The sequence below is a fragment of the Eumetopias jubatus genome, unplaced genomic scaffold, assembly GCF_037043125.1.
Source record: "Eumetopias jubatus isolate StellerSeaLion01/CBP00866 unplaced genomic scaffold, mEumJub1_p1.0 scaffold_1, whole genome shotgun sequence".
NCBI classification, from domain to species: Eukaryota; Metazoa; Chordata; class Mammalia; order Carnivora; family Otariidae; genus Eumetopias; species Eumetopias jubatus.
In genome coordinates, this window is record NW_028274807.1 from 15,882,371 (window position 1) to 15,900,220 (window position 17,850).

At 37.8% G+C, this 17,850-nt stretch overlaps 1 protein-coding gene across 9 annotated transcripts in view; it reads left to right on the forward strand.

The window, feature by feature from the left end:
• GRIK1 (glutamate ionotropic receptor kainate type subunit 1) overlaps window positions 1-17,850 on the forward strand; it is a 362,944-nt gene that overhangs the window by 318,447 nt on the left and 26,647 nt on the right. For all 9 annotated transcript variants that reach the window (XM_028116006.2, XM_028116022.2, XM_028116012.2 and 6 more), the window contains 2 exons: window positions 4,580-4,698; window positions 9,006-9,223. In XM_028116006.2, coding sequence (XP_027971807.1) covers window positions 4,580-4,698; window positions 9,006-9,223 — 337 coding nt within the window. The remainder of the gene's footprint in view (window positions 1-4,579; window positions 4,699-9,005; window positions 9,224-17,850) is intronic.

Below are 17,850 nucleotides of genomic sequence, written 5' to 3' on the forward strand. Positions count from 1 at the left end.
ACAAAGAGTTACTTCAAAATGTCAATAGCACCAAGTCGGAGACCATGTTTTAAATAATGAAAGAAGATGTTGCTTTGGGTATCAAATTTTAAAAGATAAGTTGCTCACCTTTGGAGGTACATTTCTTATTACTGGTTAGTAAGTGAAATTAATACTGCCCTAGAATGGCTATTTAATAAATGACCACTTGATGAACACTCTATAAATGAATAAGAAATTTTGCATTGACTTGTTCCATTACTCTGTTCTGGGGCCCACATCTGTTGGGTGATATTGGAGACAGTAGAACAATCCAAGCAGCAGAGGGAAGTGGGTTTCCTTATCCCCCTGTCTGCTGCTCTGTCTAGGCAGTGATGCTGATGAGTAGAATAGGCAAGACAATGCTGATAACCAAATATGTTATTTATCATACTGATTTGATCAAAGCCAATGGGAGACAAAACATGTCAACAGCATCCAGAAGTTCTTACAAGTGTACAGGCTGAAACTACCCCTTTACACCTGACCCCAACTCTGCCTTTAAATTGCCTTATTTTTTGTCATCAGAATCATGTGACATTCAGTCATTTTCTCCTCCTTATTTTGACTGTTTCTCTATCAGCTCTCAGTGACCCAGAACCCTATATTTTCTGACTTCATTCTATTTCTATTAAGAAAGCAGCGCCCAATCAATACTATCCACTCAATATTCCTATTCACCGACAGCACCATTTATAAACCAGCTCTTTATTTAGCTTATTCTCCTTGTTGCCTCTTCTCACTGCCTTTCCTCTCATTCTGGGTATTGGAAAAGTGGAATTGCTGTGCATCGAGTGCGCACTTGCAAACAGCATGGTGGTGGAACGTGGAAAAAAACTCCCTGCAGTACACAAGTGCACCGTCATGGGGATCTCACTTTCAACTACATTCATCTCTACATCCTTGAATCCATTCCTACTTCTACTTCATAAAGCCCCTAAATATATTTTGGAGGTGATTCCCAAAGACAAAATCCTTGTTGAATAGGTGTGCCAATTCACTTTTACTTCCCACCATCATAGCTTGAGACCATGAGCTTGGTCACTCTGCACCAAGAAGCTAAAATGTGAAATGGCTTTCTGTTACCACCTTAGTGGTTTGCCTTCAGAGTTAGTGAAGTAGAAATAAAAAAGTTAATCTCATAATCATCGTTAGCTCTAGAGAGGCTTTTGAATTTGTGTTCTGAAGTATATCCTTTCATGTCCTTTTAAAGGGGAAAAAAATAAAGCCCATCACTGCATTTAGGCTAATGTTCTCACTAGATGTTTAAAAATCATTTGCTAAACTGAATTGAATTCATAAAGTTAGACCAACTAAGGAAAACTATATAAACATTTAAGTTACTATGACTTGTTTAGTTATGATGCTACAAATGTGCATGTCAGGGTTTTGTTTTGTGGTTAACATTTTTTAAATTACTTTTTGAAAAACATTTAACCCCAAGGAATTATGTCCATCATGAACACACAGTTTAAATAAACCAAATATCCAGATATCACGTCTGCTTACATTTTATGCTTTATGTTTGTCTTATTAAAAATGGATATTTTTAAGTTGGCATTTAGCAAAAAAAAAAAAATCAAGAAACCCTTTGACTGTAACTCTAAAGTTATACTACAAACCCAACAGTTATATCACAAGCTCAAATAGAGCTCTGTCCTTTAAAAGATGAACAGATCTCTCTCTCCTCAATGCAGCCCAATATCCATTCTCAGCCATAAAAAGAATCCCTTAATTAGAGATCTTCAGTCTGAAGATTGTTTTATATCTCCCATTCAAGTAAAAGCTTGGTATATATAAACATAAACCCAAAATGAACCTTTACTTTTCAACATAATGCTACTCTTTTATATGCAAATTTTGACACAGATTTTAAGCACATTTGTCCCTTTCTCTGTCGTTTTACTAAAGATCAGTATCAATTGGGAATAGCAGCCTCAGAATATCATTAGTATAGGTCATATATTAATTTTCCCCCAGCCTTCCTGATGCTGACACTGCTGTCACACTGGTTATCTTTATGCAGGCATTGGGCATTTCAAGCTGAAATATTTACATCCAGGCAACAGGTAGATCTATTGCTTTATGAAAACCGAGTGTATTACAGCACAGCATCCCAGTGACACTTAATATCCCTCAGTCCAATGCAAATCATTCAGAATCCTGGAGAGAAAGAACCTAAAATATCTTTGCAGTGCAGGCAGAATCATATTGCTGTTTAGACAGTTTCCTTTTTGCCTTGGAAAAATTAGATTAATTGTTCACTTAGAAATGCAAAGTATGAAACACTGACACAAGACCAAAAGCAGCATTTCAAAGAGGTAAGCGATGGGCTCACTGATCAGAGCATAGATGAGGAAGAAGTACCTGAATATCAGGGGGGTTAGTGGTTGCCCGGTTTTATGGTCTGTTGAGAAAAACTCCTTTGAGTACATAAGAATCCTAATTTATTGCAATTAATATTTTAAAATTATTGTACAAGTGACAATGATATTGTTTAAGTAATGGCATCTTTACTGTGCCTACTGTTTCAATTAGTGGGTTCATTAATATTGGTATTCGTTTCTTCAGCTCAGCAAACTACTATGGTTAGAAGAGTGTATAAATTCAAAATTTAATTATATTGTTGAGACAGTAATTAAAATGTATTGGCATGGCATTGTCAATTACAGCTATATTCATAAGCTTCACAGGACCCTGCACTGTGTGCCCTGCAGCTGTGAAGGAGGCGCAGTAATGAGTTGGATACCATTACTGTGGGGTAAACTATGAGGCTATTATCTCCGTACCCCTAAGACTTGATGAGGAGACACTGTACACTTTGCAGAAGGTGTTCAGGGGGGTTTAGGGAATGGTTTTTCATTAAGAGAAACTGTCTGCCCAGTTCCTTGTGCATGATTCACAGTGTGCCCTGTTTTTTGCTATAGATAATGTATTCACCTTAATCCCCGTTCTCCCCATTGTGTCAGCAACCTGCTATTGTTTACTGCTGAAACCTTATGGCTGGAGAGCATTCCGTATGTTCCCATCGGTTTTATGGGGTTTTAACATTACTCTAACACTCCTGCTTGCATTAAAAGAACCCAATGGCAAATGGCAAAGCTTCCAGTGCTGGGAACTACAATATTTTAAATCATTTCCAGATCACTTTGCAGAGCATTTGCTAATGTCTCTTTGGGGAAATAAGTGCCCCTTGGCAAGATAGCCCTACAAAATAACCACAGAGCAGGCAACTACTTGGGCTACAGAAGTCAGACAGATGTTTAGAAAACAGAGAAAGAACCAAAAGTCTATCCAGTTCCCTGGATTTTTCTTTTCACCCATCCCGGAGATATCTGGATTCCCTCTTGTTTACTAATAAGGAAACTGAGGCCAGAAAGTTTAAGTGACTTGTTCAAGATCAACTTCCTAACTTACTAGGGCTGCTGATCAAGTGATTGCAGTCCATCATTCTATAAATAAATTAAAAACAAATCAAAAGGGGATTTTGAATGTAAAATTCCCCAGTGAAACATGTTATGGAGTTAACACTGATGAACCCCTACCCCTATCCCTGGGCCAAGATACTTCTAAGTTTAAACTTCAAGTGTTCAGGGGTGCCTGGCTGGCTCAGTCGCTAGAGCATGTGACTCTTGATCTCAGGGTCTTGAGTTCAAACCCCATGTTGGGCATGGAGCCTACTTAAAATATATATATATACTTCATCTCTTCATTTATTTATTTATTTATTTAAGATTTTATTTATTATTTGACAGAGAGAGAGACAGTGAGAGCAGGAACACAAGCAGGGGGAGTGGTAGAGGGAGAAGCAGGCTTCTCGCTGAGCAGGGAGCCTGATGCGGGGCTTGATCCCAGGACCCTGAGATCATGACTTGAGCCGAAGGCAGACCCTTAACGACTGAGCCACACAGGCGCCCCCATCTCTTCATTTAAAGATTATGATTTTTCTTTCCATAGATGTAGTATACTAAAAAAAATTGAATATACCCCAAGTCTAGACCTTCTTTCTGTTCACTAGTTTTTTGCCCTTGTAGCTCCTTTGATCCATTATGCAATCACTAAGCCACATCTTTCTTTTAGGCGTCTGTCCATAGATGTCCCTTGAGGCAAGTCAAGGGACATCTCTTCTTTGTGTCCCCCAGCATCTAGCAACACAGTATCTTGACACTCCAGTTGGTATGTAACCAGTGTATGTAGCAGTCATTGCTTCTTGGTGGGGTAAATACTTTGGATGAGTGAACCTTTCTTTACAGTCCAACTAGCAGTTCAGTAAAATGAAAATGAATAAAAACTCAGAAGAATTCAGTAGACAGGTCAGAGAGGTACAATTCCAGCCAACCAAAGCATGTTGCCTAGAAATGAGAAGTTTGGTAAAGATAATTTCTCACGTCTCCTTTGAAACGTTGTCCACCAAAGCTGTAAGTTGATGAATATGGCCTTTACTGTTTTGGTTTGATGCTTTCACCATTAATTGTTGGGTTTTTTGCATTGTTCAGCAGGTTTTGCTGGTGCTGTGTGTATTTATTTGATGTTTACAGACTGTTTCTGTTAACTACTACAGGTTTACACCCTACGAATGGTATAACCCCCACCCATGCAACCCTGATTCAGACGTGGTGGAAAACAATTTTACTTTACTAAATAGTTTCTGGTTTGGAGTTGGAGCTCTCATGCAGCAAGGTACACCGGTTGCCTATCTTTGTCACATGCATCCCACAGTCTGCTGACAGGCTTTGTTGCTGGTAAACTCCACCATAAAGCTAGAGGGTAGGCTGAAAAACCATCTCAGGAATTAAAAAATAGAACCTGACTTCAGAGTCAGTTCTAAAGATAGCAAAGATAAAAATATGACTTGAATGGAACTTCTTGTTTGTATTTCTAAAATAAGACTTCTATCCAGCAATACAAATTTTCCTAGAAGGAAGTAATGGTTAAAGTACCTAAGAAATTGTTTACAAATTTGCGTAGATGGAAGGATCAGACTTTTCCTTTCCAGCCATAACTCCGCAAGTCAGGGGTTCTAAAGGAGTGGAATTTGAATCCTTTGAAAATTAAGTTGGCTTACATTTTTCCAATAGCTGACAGTACCTAAAACAGTCACCTAATTACCACTCCGACAAACCCTACTGGAATTCATCCTCACTTGTAACTTTTTACAATCTCCCTCAATTGGTAACCATAGCAACAGCAAACTGTAAGGGTGTGGAAATAAAATTCAAACCATAGAAATGTAATATATTTTATATATTTTCTATGATATGGGGAATTTTGATTTTGTTGGGGAGGGAGGAGGGAGTCATTTTAATCTTTGGAAGAAATCCAGCTCTTTTGTGGATTTTCTTCAGCTTTGATTCTGGGCATATGGTCTAGAAAAGACATCCCAAGACTAAATGCATTAATTTAAGAAAATCGCAAGTCACAGATGTTGTCGTGTTTAGAATAATCTACTCATTTGACAATACGCTGCAAAATAAATTGGCAAAGGAAAATTCAACGAGGATATATATATATTAAATATGTCTGTTACTTGGGGGTGAACCTCAGGCTTCTCATGAGGGAGTTATTATCATATTACTTGAAATGTTTATATTCTGTGTTTATAAACAAGAGGGAGAGAGGGAAATACCAAATATTTGAGCAAAGTGGGTAAATTCTCTCATCAGGCAGTTCAGCAGTTTATGCGGGCACTGCTAAATAGGTATAGAAATAGCACCGAATTTACTAGAAATCACTTGCATAAGTTTAGAGGGTAGCACAGAACTCTAAGTCCTGCAGGAAAACCCGCTAGGAGCCATATAGTGCTTTACGAGTGCATTTAATTTTTAGGGCATTTGTCTTATGAGCAACTACTATCAAAGAACAAGGAGACCAACCCCCACCCCCAAAACACACACACTTCCCCTATAGCTTGTTTGTCTGTACCATTAGAATAGAAAAATATAGGTGTGGGTTTCACAGAGTATACAGCAAGTCCATTCAGGTACACATGACCATGACTGCCTTGTGTCATGTGAGTGCACCCAGCTTCTCAAATTCTCTTTCATATTCTGTTTGGAGTTTATCATCATCCACAGCAAACCGTGGGATGCAGTGTCTGCTAGTTACCACTACCTTGGGTACATGACAGTCAGCCCCAACCAGACTCTGCTTGTTTTTCAAGAAGTGTAAAAATGCTTGTCAGCTGACACAAATATTGTCATATACAAATTGGTGGTACTGATGACTGTTTAGTGGATCTGTCCTTAGTGTGTGGAATTGGACCAGGTAGCTAACTTCCGTATTAACTGCTGTGCTCTCCCTTGTTAGCAGAAGCTTGTCACTGTACTCAATTGGAAACCATTGTGTTTCATTTCTTTTTTTAATGTGATGATCAGACTTTCTCTTTTCTACAGAGCGTGAGCAAAGTCTGGATCAGGATTGGCTGTCATGTCTGCCATAAAAGGCACTAAAGAGACTTCAGCAAGTATTGTCTCTCACCCCAAATATTTTCTAATGATGTTTCACTTGACTTTTATTGCCTACATAACTTCATCCTCTCCAGTTCCAAACTTAGACAAATCATCTCTATTTGAGGAAAGCCATTTCTAAGTATTTCAACTAACACTGAAAGTCATGGAAGTCACAAAGCTGTGTGAAAATAAAAAACATAGTGAAATGTCAAGAAATCTAATTCGTACCATAGACCACGGGTTTAAAATGTAATCTGAGTAGATTTCTACTAGTTATTTTTTTTAGTTCCCAAGACAACATCATTCAAAAGTATATTTATTTTAAAGTATGATAGGTGTGAATTTATATTATTTCTGATTACTGGTCAGTGGTCCAGTTTTGCTGTCACATAATACATAGTTATACAAATAACAAATTACTACCTTCTCTTTTCATGAATGCGACCAAATAACGTAAGGATAAATTTACAGCAGAAAAATCCATACCTATAAGCTAAGAAAATATATCTGTTAATTGTATTACTTATTTCCTATGGCTATTTTATGAAATAAATGGTATTTTAATGATAACTGACTAAAGATCTAAATAATATCACACTGCCAAAAGGCTGCTAGATCAATTAAGTACAAAGATATGAAACAACCTTGGGCATTAAGCTCACGCAGACACCCACAGGCACACAAATCCCATTAAACCACAAGATAAAAAGAACAGCAACAAACTATCCCACTAAATTCTTGGAGGCAATTTAATGGAAACTATTATAAATCCGTGTAATATTACACACCCAAATTCAAACAAACAAACAAAAGAAGAAAATACAAATTGCAATGAAACTGTTTACCTCATTAAAAGAGAATAAAGCTCCCAGATACCTAAGAGCATTAGGAAAACGTATCTGTTAATTCAAAGCCCAGAAACTCTGCCAACCTTGATCTGCTTATCATGAGCCTTGAGCTGGCTTTGATTTCATGAGCAATATGTATGTCTGTTTATAGATTAAATTTGAGTATAAACTCATTTATCTGTAGATTGGTAACCTCCAATTCCCCACTCCGTCTTGAGCCATTAACTACAAAACTTCAAAACACCCAATCAGAATAGTGAAAGAATCCTTGAAAACAGGTATTTCACCTGCTGTACTTCACCTTTTAGATTTTTACATTTTCCACTTTTTAACTGATCATATAAATTCACCATGCCTCTAAGTTCATTGAGGAAATGTTAAGTACAGAACCCACGGTGAATTTCAGGCAGGCAGAGTAGCCAAAATCCACCCATGAATCAGTATGATTAGAGTGAGCCCTGCATCCCCGCTTCTGCTCCTTTTTAATTCCACTACTGGGTTCATAGACATCTATAGTTCAGGTTGACCAACAGTTTTGAGTTGGAGAATTTTCACAAATGCTTACCCTTTGTGTCAGTAAACTTGGTCCATATACCTCTTCTTTTAGAGAGAACGGATCTCTTGGTTAACATGTTACATGCCTCCCAATGTTATCTTTTACAAATAATAAACATCGGATGACATCTAAAAATGTATGGGTACCAGGAAGGGCCCCTTTCCACCTGAGAAATGGCCAGTCTTTGAAGTATAATTAAAAACAAGCACTTTGGGGTACCTGGGTTGCTCAGTTGGTTAAGCATCTGCCTTTAGCTCAGTTCATGATCCCGGAGTCCCAGGATCAAGCCCCACATGGAGCTCCCTGCTCAGCAGGAGTCTGCTTCTCCCTCTGCCCCTCACCCCGCTCTCATGCTCTTATTCTCTCTCTCAAATAAATAAGATCTTTAAAAAATTTTTTTAAATAAAAAAATAAAGGCGAGCACTTTAAAGGACAAAAGCATGCTTTTCAGTGAATATATTCTTCTCAGTCACACAAGAATATACATTAGAAAAAAATAATTTTGACTTTAAAAGTAACATAAAACAATGGAAATTGATTCATCAACTGTCAAGTGTAGCTTTATCCTATTTCATTTGATTGTAAAATCCTAAAGTTTTATTAAAGTACATGTGACAAATGGCATAATATGTTAATCTTTTAAAAGTTTCTCACATTCTTTAATCTTAAACAAAAATAAGTTAGTGTTTCAAAGCTTTCATAGCTGTACAAAGACCGATAACATTTTATTTCACACAATCAGATGCATATCAGACAGTTAAATAAAAGCCCCCAAAGTCTTGGGGTTGACTTTTTAACAAAAACAAGCAAACAAATCCAAATCTAAGCAATTAAACTAACTCTATAAATTTTAGACATAGAATAGCTCAGGGTTAAAAACATTTAATACCATCAAATGTTGATAAATTACATTTTAAGCAATACCTGCAATTAGTGATAGAAGACCATTTAGATTTTCCTCTATTTTCTAAAAAACACTTCTATTTCACCTACACACAAGAAAGTAAGCCCTTAACGGCTTTATAATTTTTATGTCGTAAAAATGCATTACCTCCCTAGACTAGTGTCAAATCATGAGTCTTCCCTCTTCTCTTAACTCTGTTTAACACTCTTACTCTGGTGATACCATCACAGGATCAGAGCTGATGCCCAAAGCTCTATCGACCAGGATAGTTGGAGGGATATGGTGGTTTTTCACCTTAATCATCATTTCATCCTACACTGCCAATCTGGCCGCCTTCCTGACAGTAGAGAGAATGGAATCCCCCATAGATTCAGCAGATGATCTGGCAAAGCAAACCAAGATAGAATATGGGGCAGTCAGAGATGGATCAACAATGACCTTCTTCAAGGTAAGAAACTGACAATGTATTCTCAAAGGTTATCTCATATTGAGGGGAGAGGAGTGTGGAATAAAAGAGTCTCTCCAAAAAAAAAAAAAAAAAGATGTGGGCAGTTTTTTTTTTAATAAAACTTATAATTACACATTCCCATTACAAGGAACCCATGTGCCCTCAGCAGTCAGCATAAAGCAATTTCTTTGCCTTCTCTCTCCCTAATTTAGTACACTCAGATCTACAGATCAGTGTCTTCTTCCTTTATAATAGAAAAAAAAAATGCTGTTTTCTGAACATAGCCCAACCACCCATTAACGAATAACTCATTCATGGAGCCCATAAAATAAAAATTCCTTAATCAGAAATTCCAATAATCAGGATACAGAATACTTGAATATCATTTTTTTGTTCTTTATGTTCTGTATTTAATGAGATAGAGCAGATAACAAATGAATGTGTTGATAATGGAATTTATTTGGAGATTTAGAACCAAAAAAATTCCCCGGGGCGACACCAGTCAAATATTTTTTCTGCACCAATGAGGACAGTGCCCCCAGGGTGGCCTGAAGTTTCCAATAGCCAGGAGTGCCTTCCAAACCACCAAAGGAGAATTAAGTTAGAGTCAATATAGTTTTATTGTCAAGTGCATTTCATTGTTCAAGTCTTTTTCATTACTTACTTAGAGTAGTGCAACTGATTTCTGCCTTGCTTATGGAATAAGCCTTAGTACTTTTATTATGAAATTCCAGATACAATAGCTCCCCTGGGGTAGGAATGGATTTCAATAGATCCAGGGAGTTGTAGGGATAGCAAAAACACCTTAGAGATCATGAAGGTCAGCCCTTCACTTTACAAATGAAGAAAACAAAACCTTTAGAAACTAAATTAACTTTCAGAGTCACAAACTTGATGCTAGACAGGATTGGTTAGAACCTTCTTTTAACTGCTCATGTGAAGAAAAAAAAAAGAAAAAGAAAAACAGTCATGCAACCAAAATAAACTCTAAAAAAACACCTGTGTCAAGGTTGCATACCTAGCTTACCAAAAATGAAGTTGTCACCCCAAGAGTGAGTAGACAAAAACTGGTGAAGAATATTAATTTAGAACCAAAAAAACTAAGGGAGGGGAAAAAAGGGAACAGTTCTTTGTATAACAGTATTGGTTCACCAAAATAGGTACTACCTTTGCAGTAAATTTTATCAATTAACAATAACATTAATAAATAAAAATTACTCTGTTTTAAGTTTAAAATTACTCTGTTTTAGGGGCGCCTGGATGGCTCAGTTGTTAAGCATCTGCCTTCGGCTCAGGTCATGGTCCCAGGGTCCTGGGATCGAGCCCCGCTTTGGGCCTCTCCTCCGCGGGAAGCCTGCTTCTCCCTCTCCCACTCCGCCTGCTTGTGTTCCCTCTCTCGCTGTGTCTCTCCCTGTCAAATAAATAAATAAATAATCTTTAAAAAAATAAATTAAAAAATTAAAAAAAATAAAATCACTCTTTTAAAATCCAGAGGGTTATCAAAAATAGAGTAACATGAAAAGTTAGGATTTGCTTTTCCCCTACATTAGAAAAAGATGATTTTTAAACATTCTTTTCGTTTTAAGAAATATATGTGCTGCTGAAGCAAGCACATCATTTTAAGAAATATATCATTGATTTAGTGAATGTATAAAGTGTGGTGATTGTACCCTAGGCAAGTGTTGTTTTAAGGACAAATACCATTAAATATATGGTTATCCAAGTTTATGAAAGCCTGGATTTTTGTAAAATCAATAGTGTGAAGAGACAGAAGTTACCTCAAGCTAGTGATTCGTCATGATACTTGTCAGAAACCAGAAAAGTTACCTGCAAGGCATAGAGGACCGAGGGACACTGCCAAAGTAGAATTGGGTATGTCTGAAAAAATATCTGAAATGACTTACCTCTTTTACCAGTATCAAAAAGTTTTAAAGTATTGGGAAGTAGGTAAGTAGAGGCAGAGAAGAATCTACTACAAATATAGAAGAGGGGGAGGCTGCCTTTGCAAAAGTGATGGACCTGACTTTGCTACTGTACAAACATTCTGTGTATTCACAAAGCATCCCTTAGCCTCCTTTTGATCTGTTTCTGCTCACATGCCTCTTGTATATCAAGGGTACCGGTCCCCATTTTTCCAGAAGGATCCATTGCAGTGTGTTGGATAGTGCATTTCCCTACAATAGTCATGTGCTACTCTCACAACTTCTGCTCCCGGGCCTTTTCAGAAAGGGCTCCTGCTTGCTCCTTGGCCCTGAAAATGAGGCACGAATTAAAGGGGTCTCTCAGGTCACCAGGCAAATGATGAGTCAAGAAGCATCTTATGGAGAAAGAACATGATGATAGTACCAACAACAGCAGTGACAATAGCAGCTTGCCCAGGACCCTAGCTCATAGCCACACACTCTGTTTGTAAATGCTCTACGTATATTATCTCATTTGATCCTGATTAAGACTGGTTGAGGCAAGTACTAATATTACCCCTTATACGGAAGAAAATGAGGCACAGCTTAGTTAAGTAACTTGCCCCAAATTTACAAAGCTGTCAGTAGAAGAGCCAGGGTTCAGCCAAACTTCAGAGAGTGCTATGCTACGACGTAAGCTTCCTGAAGGTAGAGAATTGCTCTGTTTTGTTTGCCATTACATCCCCAGGAGCTAAAACAATGCCTGGCACACAGTAGGCACTCAGAAAACATGTTTTCAAAAGATGAACAAATGCACTAATGAATTCTAAGAAAGATGGAATTCATCAGAGGAGCGAGGGACAAACGGAAGGAGGTAAACAGGTATCTTTGTCCATTCAGGCTACGATCATGAGATACCACAGACCCGGTAGCTTACAAAAAAAGAGAAATGTGTTTCTCACACTTCGGGGGGCTGGAAGCCTGAAATCAGAGTGTCAGCATGGTCGAGTGAGGGCCCTATTTTAGGTCACAGACTTTTCGTTGTATCCTCACATGGCGGAAGGGGCAAGAGATCTCGCTGGAGCCTCTTTTATAAGGCACTAATCCCATTTGTAATGGCTCCATCCTTATGACTTTAACATCTCCCAAAGGCCTCACTTCCTAATATCAGCATCTTTGGGGGTTAAAGATTATCATATGAATGTGAGGGGGACACAATCAGACCACCGCAGGAGGAATAATAGAGACCCACACAGGAAGAGACACTGTTGCCATGTTAGCTTGCAGCCAGGCAACCTTGTTTATCACGAAGGAATTTATTTGCAAAAAGAGAACAAGGACTAAATCCGATTTAGTTTTCCCCTTGAGGGTGGCAAGCTGTCAGAAAGCTTCAGAGGGATACACACTCAGGGTTTTTAAGCTGGATTATTCCACAAGGGAAAGAAACATTCCAGGCTTTCAGCTCTCAGGGTAGTTCTACCTTGAGTCAGTGAGTGACAGTGGTTAATGGTCAAAAAACTCAGTCGTGAGCCAGGTCTTCATTAACATTTCACCTCTGCTGTGCCATCAGGTCTCCCTCTCTGTCTCTCTTAATCAAAGACAATATCCTTTCTTGGGCTGTTGAATGAATAAGGAAAACCCCCTTCACCCAGGCTAACCTAGCACGTTCTGACCCATTGTTGGGTCATCAGCCATTTGCTCAGATGGGTCTCATCTCCACTCAATCACAAGGAAACTTCTAATAAGAAGCCTTTCCTTATCTCACACAGTGTACCTTAAAGTTACACTTTTGTTCCCAGGGGGGAGGGGATAAAAAGTATATGTATATATATCTCCCTTTGACAGCATTCAAATGGTAGAAATCTGTCTCTTTGCTTTCAAGTTGATTCTAAATTGTTTTTACAGCTATGGAATAAGAAGTAGCAAAAAGAAAGGACTATAGAAATTACCAAAATCTGTGAAGACACAAAATACACTAATCCCTCTATGTGGTCTCTGGGCCACAAGCATTTAGAGAAGTTTCTCTTTGAAGAGTGTAGACAGAAGTTGCTCACTAAAATTTTAATCAAAATCCATTGGGTTTTTTTCCCTAGACTTTTCTATTTTTGCAGACAGCACAGCCCCAGATTTCAGATTTGGTTTATTTTGTTTACAACATAAAAAAAAAAAGCAAAATTTAATTTTTTAAAGTAGCTTGGGTGAAATTGCACTATCCACCGTGTGAATTCAGGTAAGGCTGAGGAAATAAACTGACATTTATTAAGCAAGTGCTGGTCAAAGTACTATGTGTCTGAGACAGGAGAGCCTGAAGCAGTTTTCCTGCACTGAGTCATTTGTACACAGAACAACTCCATTGGTCATCAGGGGCTGTATTTGCACAAGAGACCTAGGATTAAATCATAAATTCAATTCCATATGCATTCACTAGGCTTTAGATGGACAGCTAGAATTTGATATTGTCTATAAAGAAAGGAACAACTCTAAGTTTTGTGGCCAAGGTCACTCAGTTAATGACGCTTTTTAAACATCAAATTTTCTCAAGGTCATCAGCACTTTGAGTCTTAAAGTCTTAAGCACTGTGGATGACATAATACCCATTTGGTCAAAGGGTGTCAGCTACCACTAGGCCAATTACCAAGACAAGGTTAGAGAGAGGCAGAGTATTTTATCAACTGTCCAGGGACTGTTGAAAATGTTTGAGGAAATTCTCCAAATATCAGGGGATCTTTTATTTCTCCTTGTCAGGCTGTCAATTAATAAATGGACTTTTTTTTTTAAAGTCAGTGTTTTAATATTTCAGAACTTCAAGAGACTTCACTTAGAGAATTTTTCAACAAACTCCCTTTTATTTTCCACTAGGGATAGTACTAATTAATACTATGATATTAACTATATTGGTTTCTCAGCTCTTTGCTGCAGAATTGCCTAGTTCTTTCTACTGTTTCAAAAGCCTGAAGAGCAAAGGTTTTCACTGTCCTCCCAAACCCCTGAGACCACCACCAGCATCTTAGGAAGTACAAAAATCAGTTAGTTCAATGCCAAGCTGGGGACACAACTTGGGTGTAGCTTCCCCAAGGTTGACATGACCCATTTCCTCTTTTATACTCAAGTAAGTTGACAGCAAGGGCATCCAGCTACAGCTTCCCTTTCATAATAGAGTACTAGTTTTCTATATAATATAAATATATGTATTTTTTTCTGTATAATAAAACACTAGTTTTCTCCATCTCTCATAGAAGGTAAGGAAAGTGTGAAAGTTCTCTTTTTTCTCCTTGATGTAATTCTATTAATTACCTTTCAGAATAAATGGAATAGTCCAAACTCTGGTCTCATGATGACAATTTAGCAAGTAACATTTTTTTTCCAGTTGAAGAAAGCATTGTCATAAAAAGTCTAAGAACATTTTGAGGCCCGAAAAGGAGGATTTCCCAATGCCCCTTGCAAACCAACAACCAAACAGGATAATGGTGCTAGTCCATTGTTCAGAGATTAAGGATACCAGCCAGTCTTCTCAGGAGATATACCTAACCCCAACTGCTGGGATACCATTTAAAACTTATGGTGAAGTGCTTCAGATTTCAGTAGCCAGACAGCATAGCTTCAAATTCTGACTTCACTACTTATTAGCTACCTAGACCTTGGCAAGTTCTTTAAGCTCCACACCTTGATTTCCTTTTCTGTTTATTGAGGATAATAGCTAACTCAGAAGATTATTTTAAAGAATAAATAACTAAATAGGTCATGTGTTTACAGTACTACTTGGCAAATTGTAAACAATCGGGAAGTCAGATATTATCATTTTCACCACCAACGTCATCACCATTAGTATCCAGCACTTACCTCTAGTTACTAGTCCTACTTTTTCAGGCTCTGTGAATTAACAAACAAACAAACAAACAGACAGACAGACAAAAACCAACAACTCTATGTTGGTCTTTGCTCAACTTTCTTACTCTCAGTGATCTCTGGAAGGTGTGCCTTCTGCTAATGGACACAGAAGTCCAGAGGGAGTGACTGTGCCCAAGATCTCAAAGACTATCAGAGGCTAGGCCAGACCAAAACCTTAGTTTTTGAAAGCTTTCCTAGGTACATACATGGTGTTTGCAGGGGAACCGTTTCCAGATGGTAGATAGCCATCCAGATGGTAAGGCTGTCCTTAGACTTCAGCTGAGAAGCAGAGCAAGGTAGTTCAGAAGGATTCATTTTCAGTTTATATGTTTTCCAGGCTCTCCAGTCACAGCTCTTGTCATAGCACTTGAGGTTGGCATTGTAAGGGATAGGAAGGGACAAGTATAAAACTGTGTGCAAAGCTTAAAGACCTGAAGAGCAATAAAGAGACCAGACACACACAGACCTGTTAAACACAATGCTGCACGTGATTTAGGAGCATGTCTTGTGCAGACAGGAAGTGGTGTGAACATCAGAGGTCCTCGTGAGCCAGAAGGGTAGAAAATACTCATGTAAGAAATGTTTCTCAGTAGAAGCTTGCCTTGTAACAAATCACTATCCTCTCAGACCCAAGCCAGAGGATTACACAGATTATATCATGATTCAGTCTAAAATGACTTGGATAAAGTAGGTTTAAAAAAATCATAACAGACTTGTCATTTCTGGCTTTCATGGTCTAGGGACTTTAGACTGGCTATGGGAATAAGGGACTTTCTAACCTTTATAATCTCCTTCCAGGGAGTGGTTAGAAGCTGTCATCAACCCCAAAAACATTTCAAGGAAGTTACTGAGCACCACACCAGTGGAACTGAAGCAATGAGCCATTATGGGGAGATAGGTTCCAGACAGAAATAGTCATATAAGGAAGCACAAAATGAAAGACATTTCTCAAACTTCTCTGCATAAGAAGATATTAGCTTGTGTTTGAAAGATTCAGCTAAATTTACCATCAGTTCCCAAAATGCTAAGTCCCCGTATGTTAAAAATGTATTTGTTTGGGAAGAAATCCATGAAGTCAATTAAAGTTAACCTTTTTCAAATCCAGGTATATTGCCTGTAATGGACCAATCTTTAACTCTAGACAGGAGAAAAACATGAAAAATGTTTTAGCAAAGGTGTTTAAATCCCACTGAGGGAATTTTTTAAAGGGAGCACATGAATTTTTAAAACTTTGGAGATTCTGCAAATGTCATAAATTTCTATCAATTCAAGATAAGAGCATGATCAACTGCAATGATCATATTACATACATTTGAAAGACAGAGGCCCTCACTATAAGTATAAATGCTTTCTTCTGAGATCTCCTTTCGAAGGGATTTTTGTAAATTAAATCATATTTTTAAAATTCCATGAGAACATATTATGTAATGAAATAATATACTTAATTGTGAGTTAAAGAAAATGGTTATTTTAAAGACAAACTACCTCTGATGCATCTGCTTCAAAACTTGGATTTCTACATAGGATGATTTCCAGGTCTTTGGCTGAGTTTTAAGATTTATCTTAAATCAGGATTTCTCTAAAGAAAAAGTAAGTTGAAGATTTTAAAATGTAACTGTTTTTGGCATTTTATTTGTTCAATATGCATATATTCACCATATTCATAATAGCATTTTTGATAAGAAAACAAAGATAAAATTTGAATAATTTATCCCTAGTGTGTATGTAGGCATGTGGGGTTATGGATATATGTATAAATAATCATACATAAACATGGATCTGTATGTAAGTCTTCAGACATATCGGTCTTAAGCAGAATTGCCCAATTACTCATTCTACTAAGTATTAAGATTATATATCTCCAATGTAGAAGCCCTATATCCTGAAGAAATAATGTGATAAATAATGCTTATCTCAGTAAAAATGATATATTAGAGGGATATGACTATAAAATGGATGTTCTATCAGTCTTAAGACCATCTTACACTATAGAATTTATACCTGTTTTACACATTATAGCAGAAACCCTGCAACTGCAAACAACAGAATTATATGAAACAGAAAATACTGTTAAAGGAAAGGGGCACCTGGGTGGCTCAGTCGTTAAGCATCTGCCTTCGGCTCAAGTCATGATCCCAGGGTCCTGGGATCGAGCCCTGCCTGCTCAGTGGGGGGCCTGCTTCTCCCTCTCCCACTCCCCCTGCTTGTGTTCCCTCTCTGTCTCTCTCTCCCTCTGCCAAACAAATAAATAAAATCTTTAAAAAAAAAAGGAGAGCAGAGGTTTGAGCTTATTATTTGGAGGGAGTAACAATGCCAACAATCAAATCCTTAATCCATTCTTTTGGGGCGCCTGGGTGACTCAGATGGTTAAGCATCTGCCTTCAGCTCAGGTCATGATCCCAGGGTCCTGGGATCGAGCCCCACATCGGGCTCCTGACTCAGCAGGGAGTCTGCTTCTCCCTCTCCCTCTGCCTCTCCCACTGCTCATGCTCTCTCTCTCTCTCTCTGTATCTCTGTGTCTCAGATGAATAAATAAAATCTTTAAAAAAAATCTTAAAAAAATAAAAAAATAAAATACTGTTAAAGGAAAAAATAGAAACAATATCCACACTTCCCTCTAAGTTCCAACTGTCACACTTCTGAAAATACAATCTAATTTTTTGTCTATACAAATGTAAGCTGCCTAACTTATGTATATAGCTCTATACATTAGATGCCGACAGCAAGAGGTGCAACAGTTCTGATTATCATAGGAAAATAGCACTGCTACTTACTACAATGATTTTTTAAGAAAATTTAGCCGTTAAAACATTAGCCAAACCATGAGTTTGTTGGTCG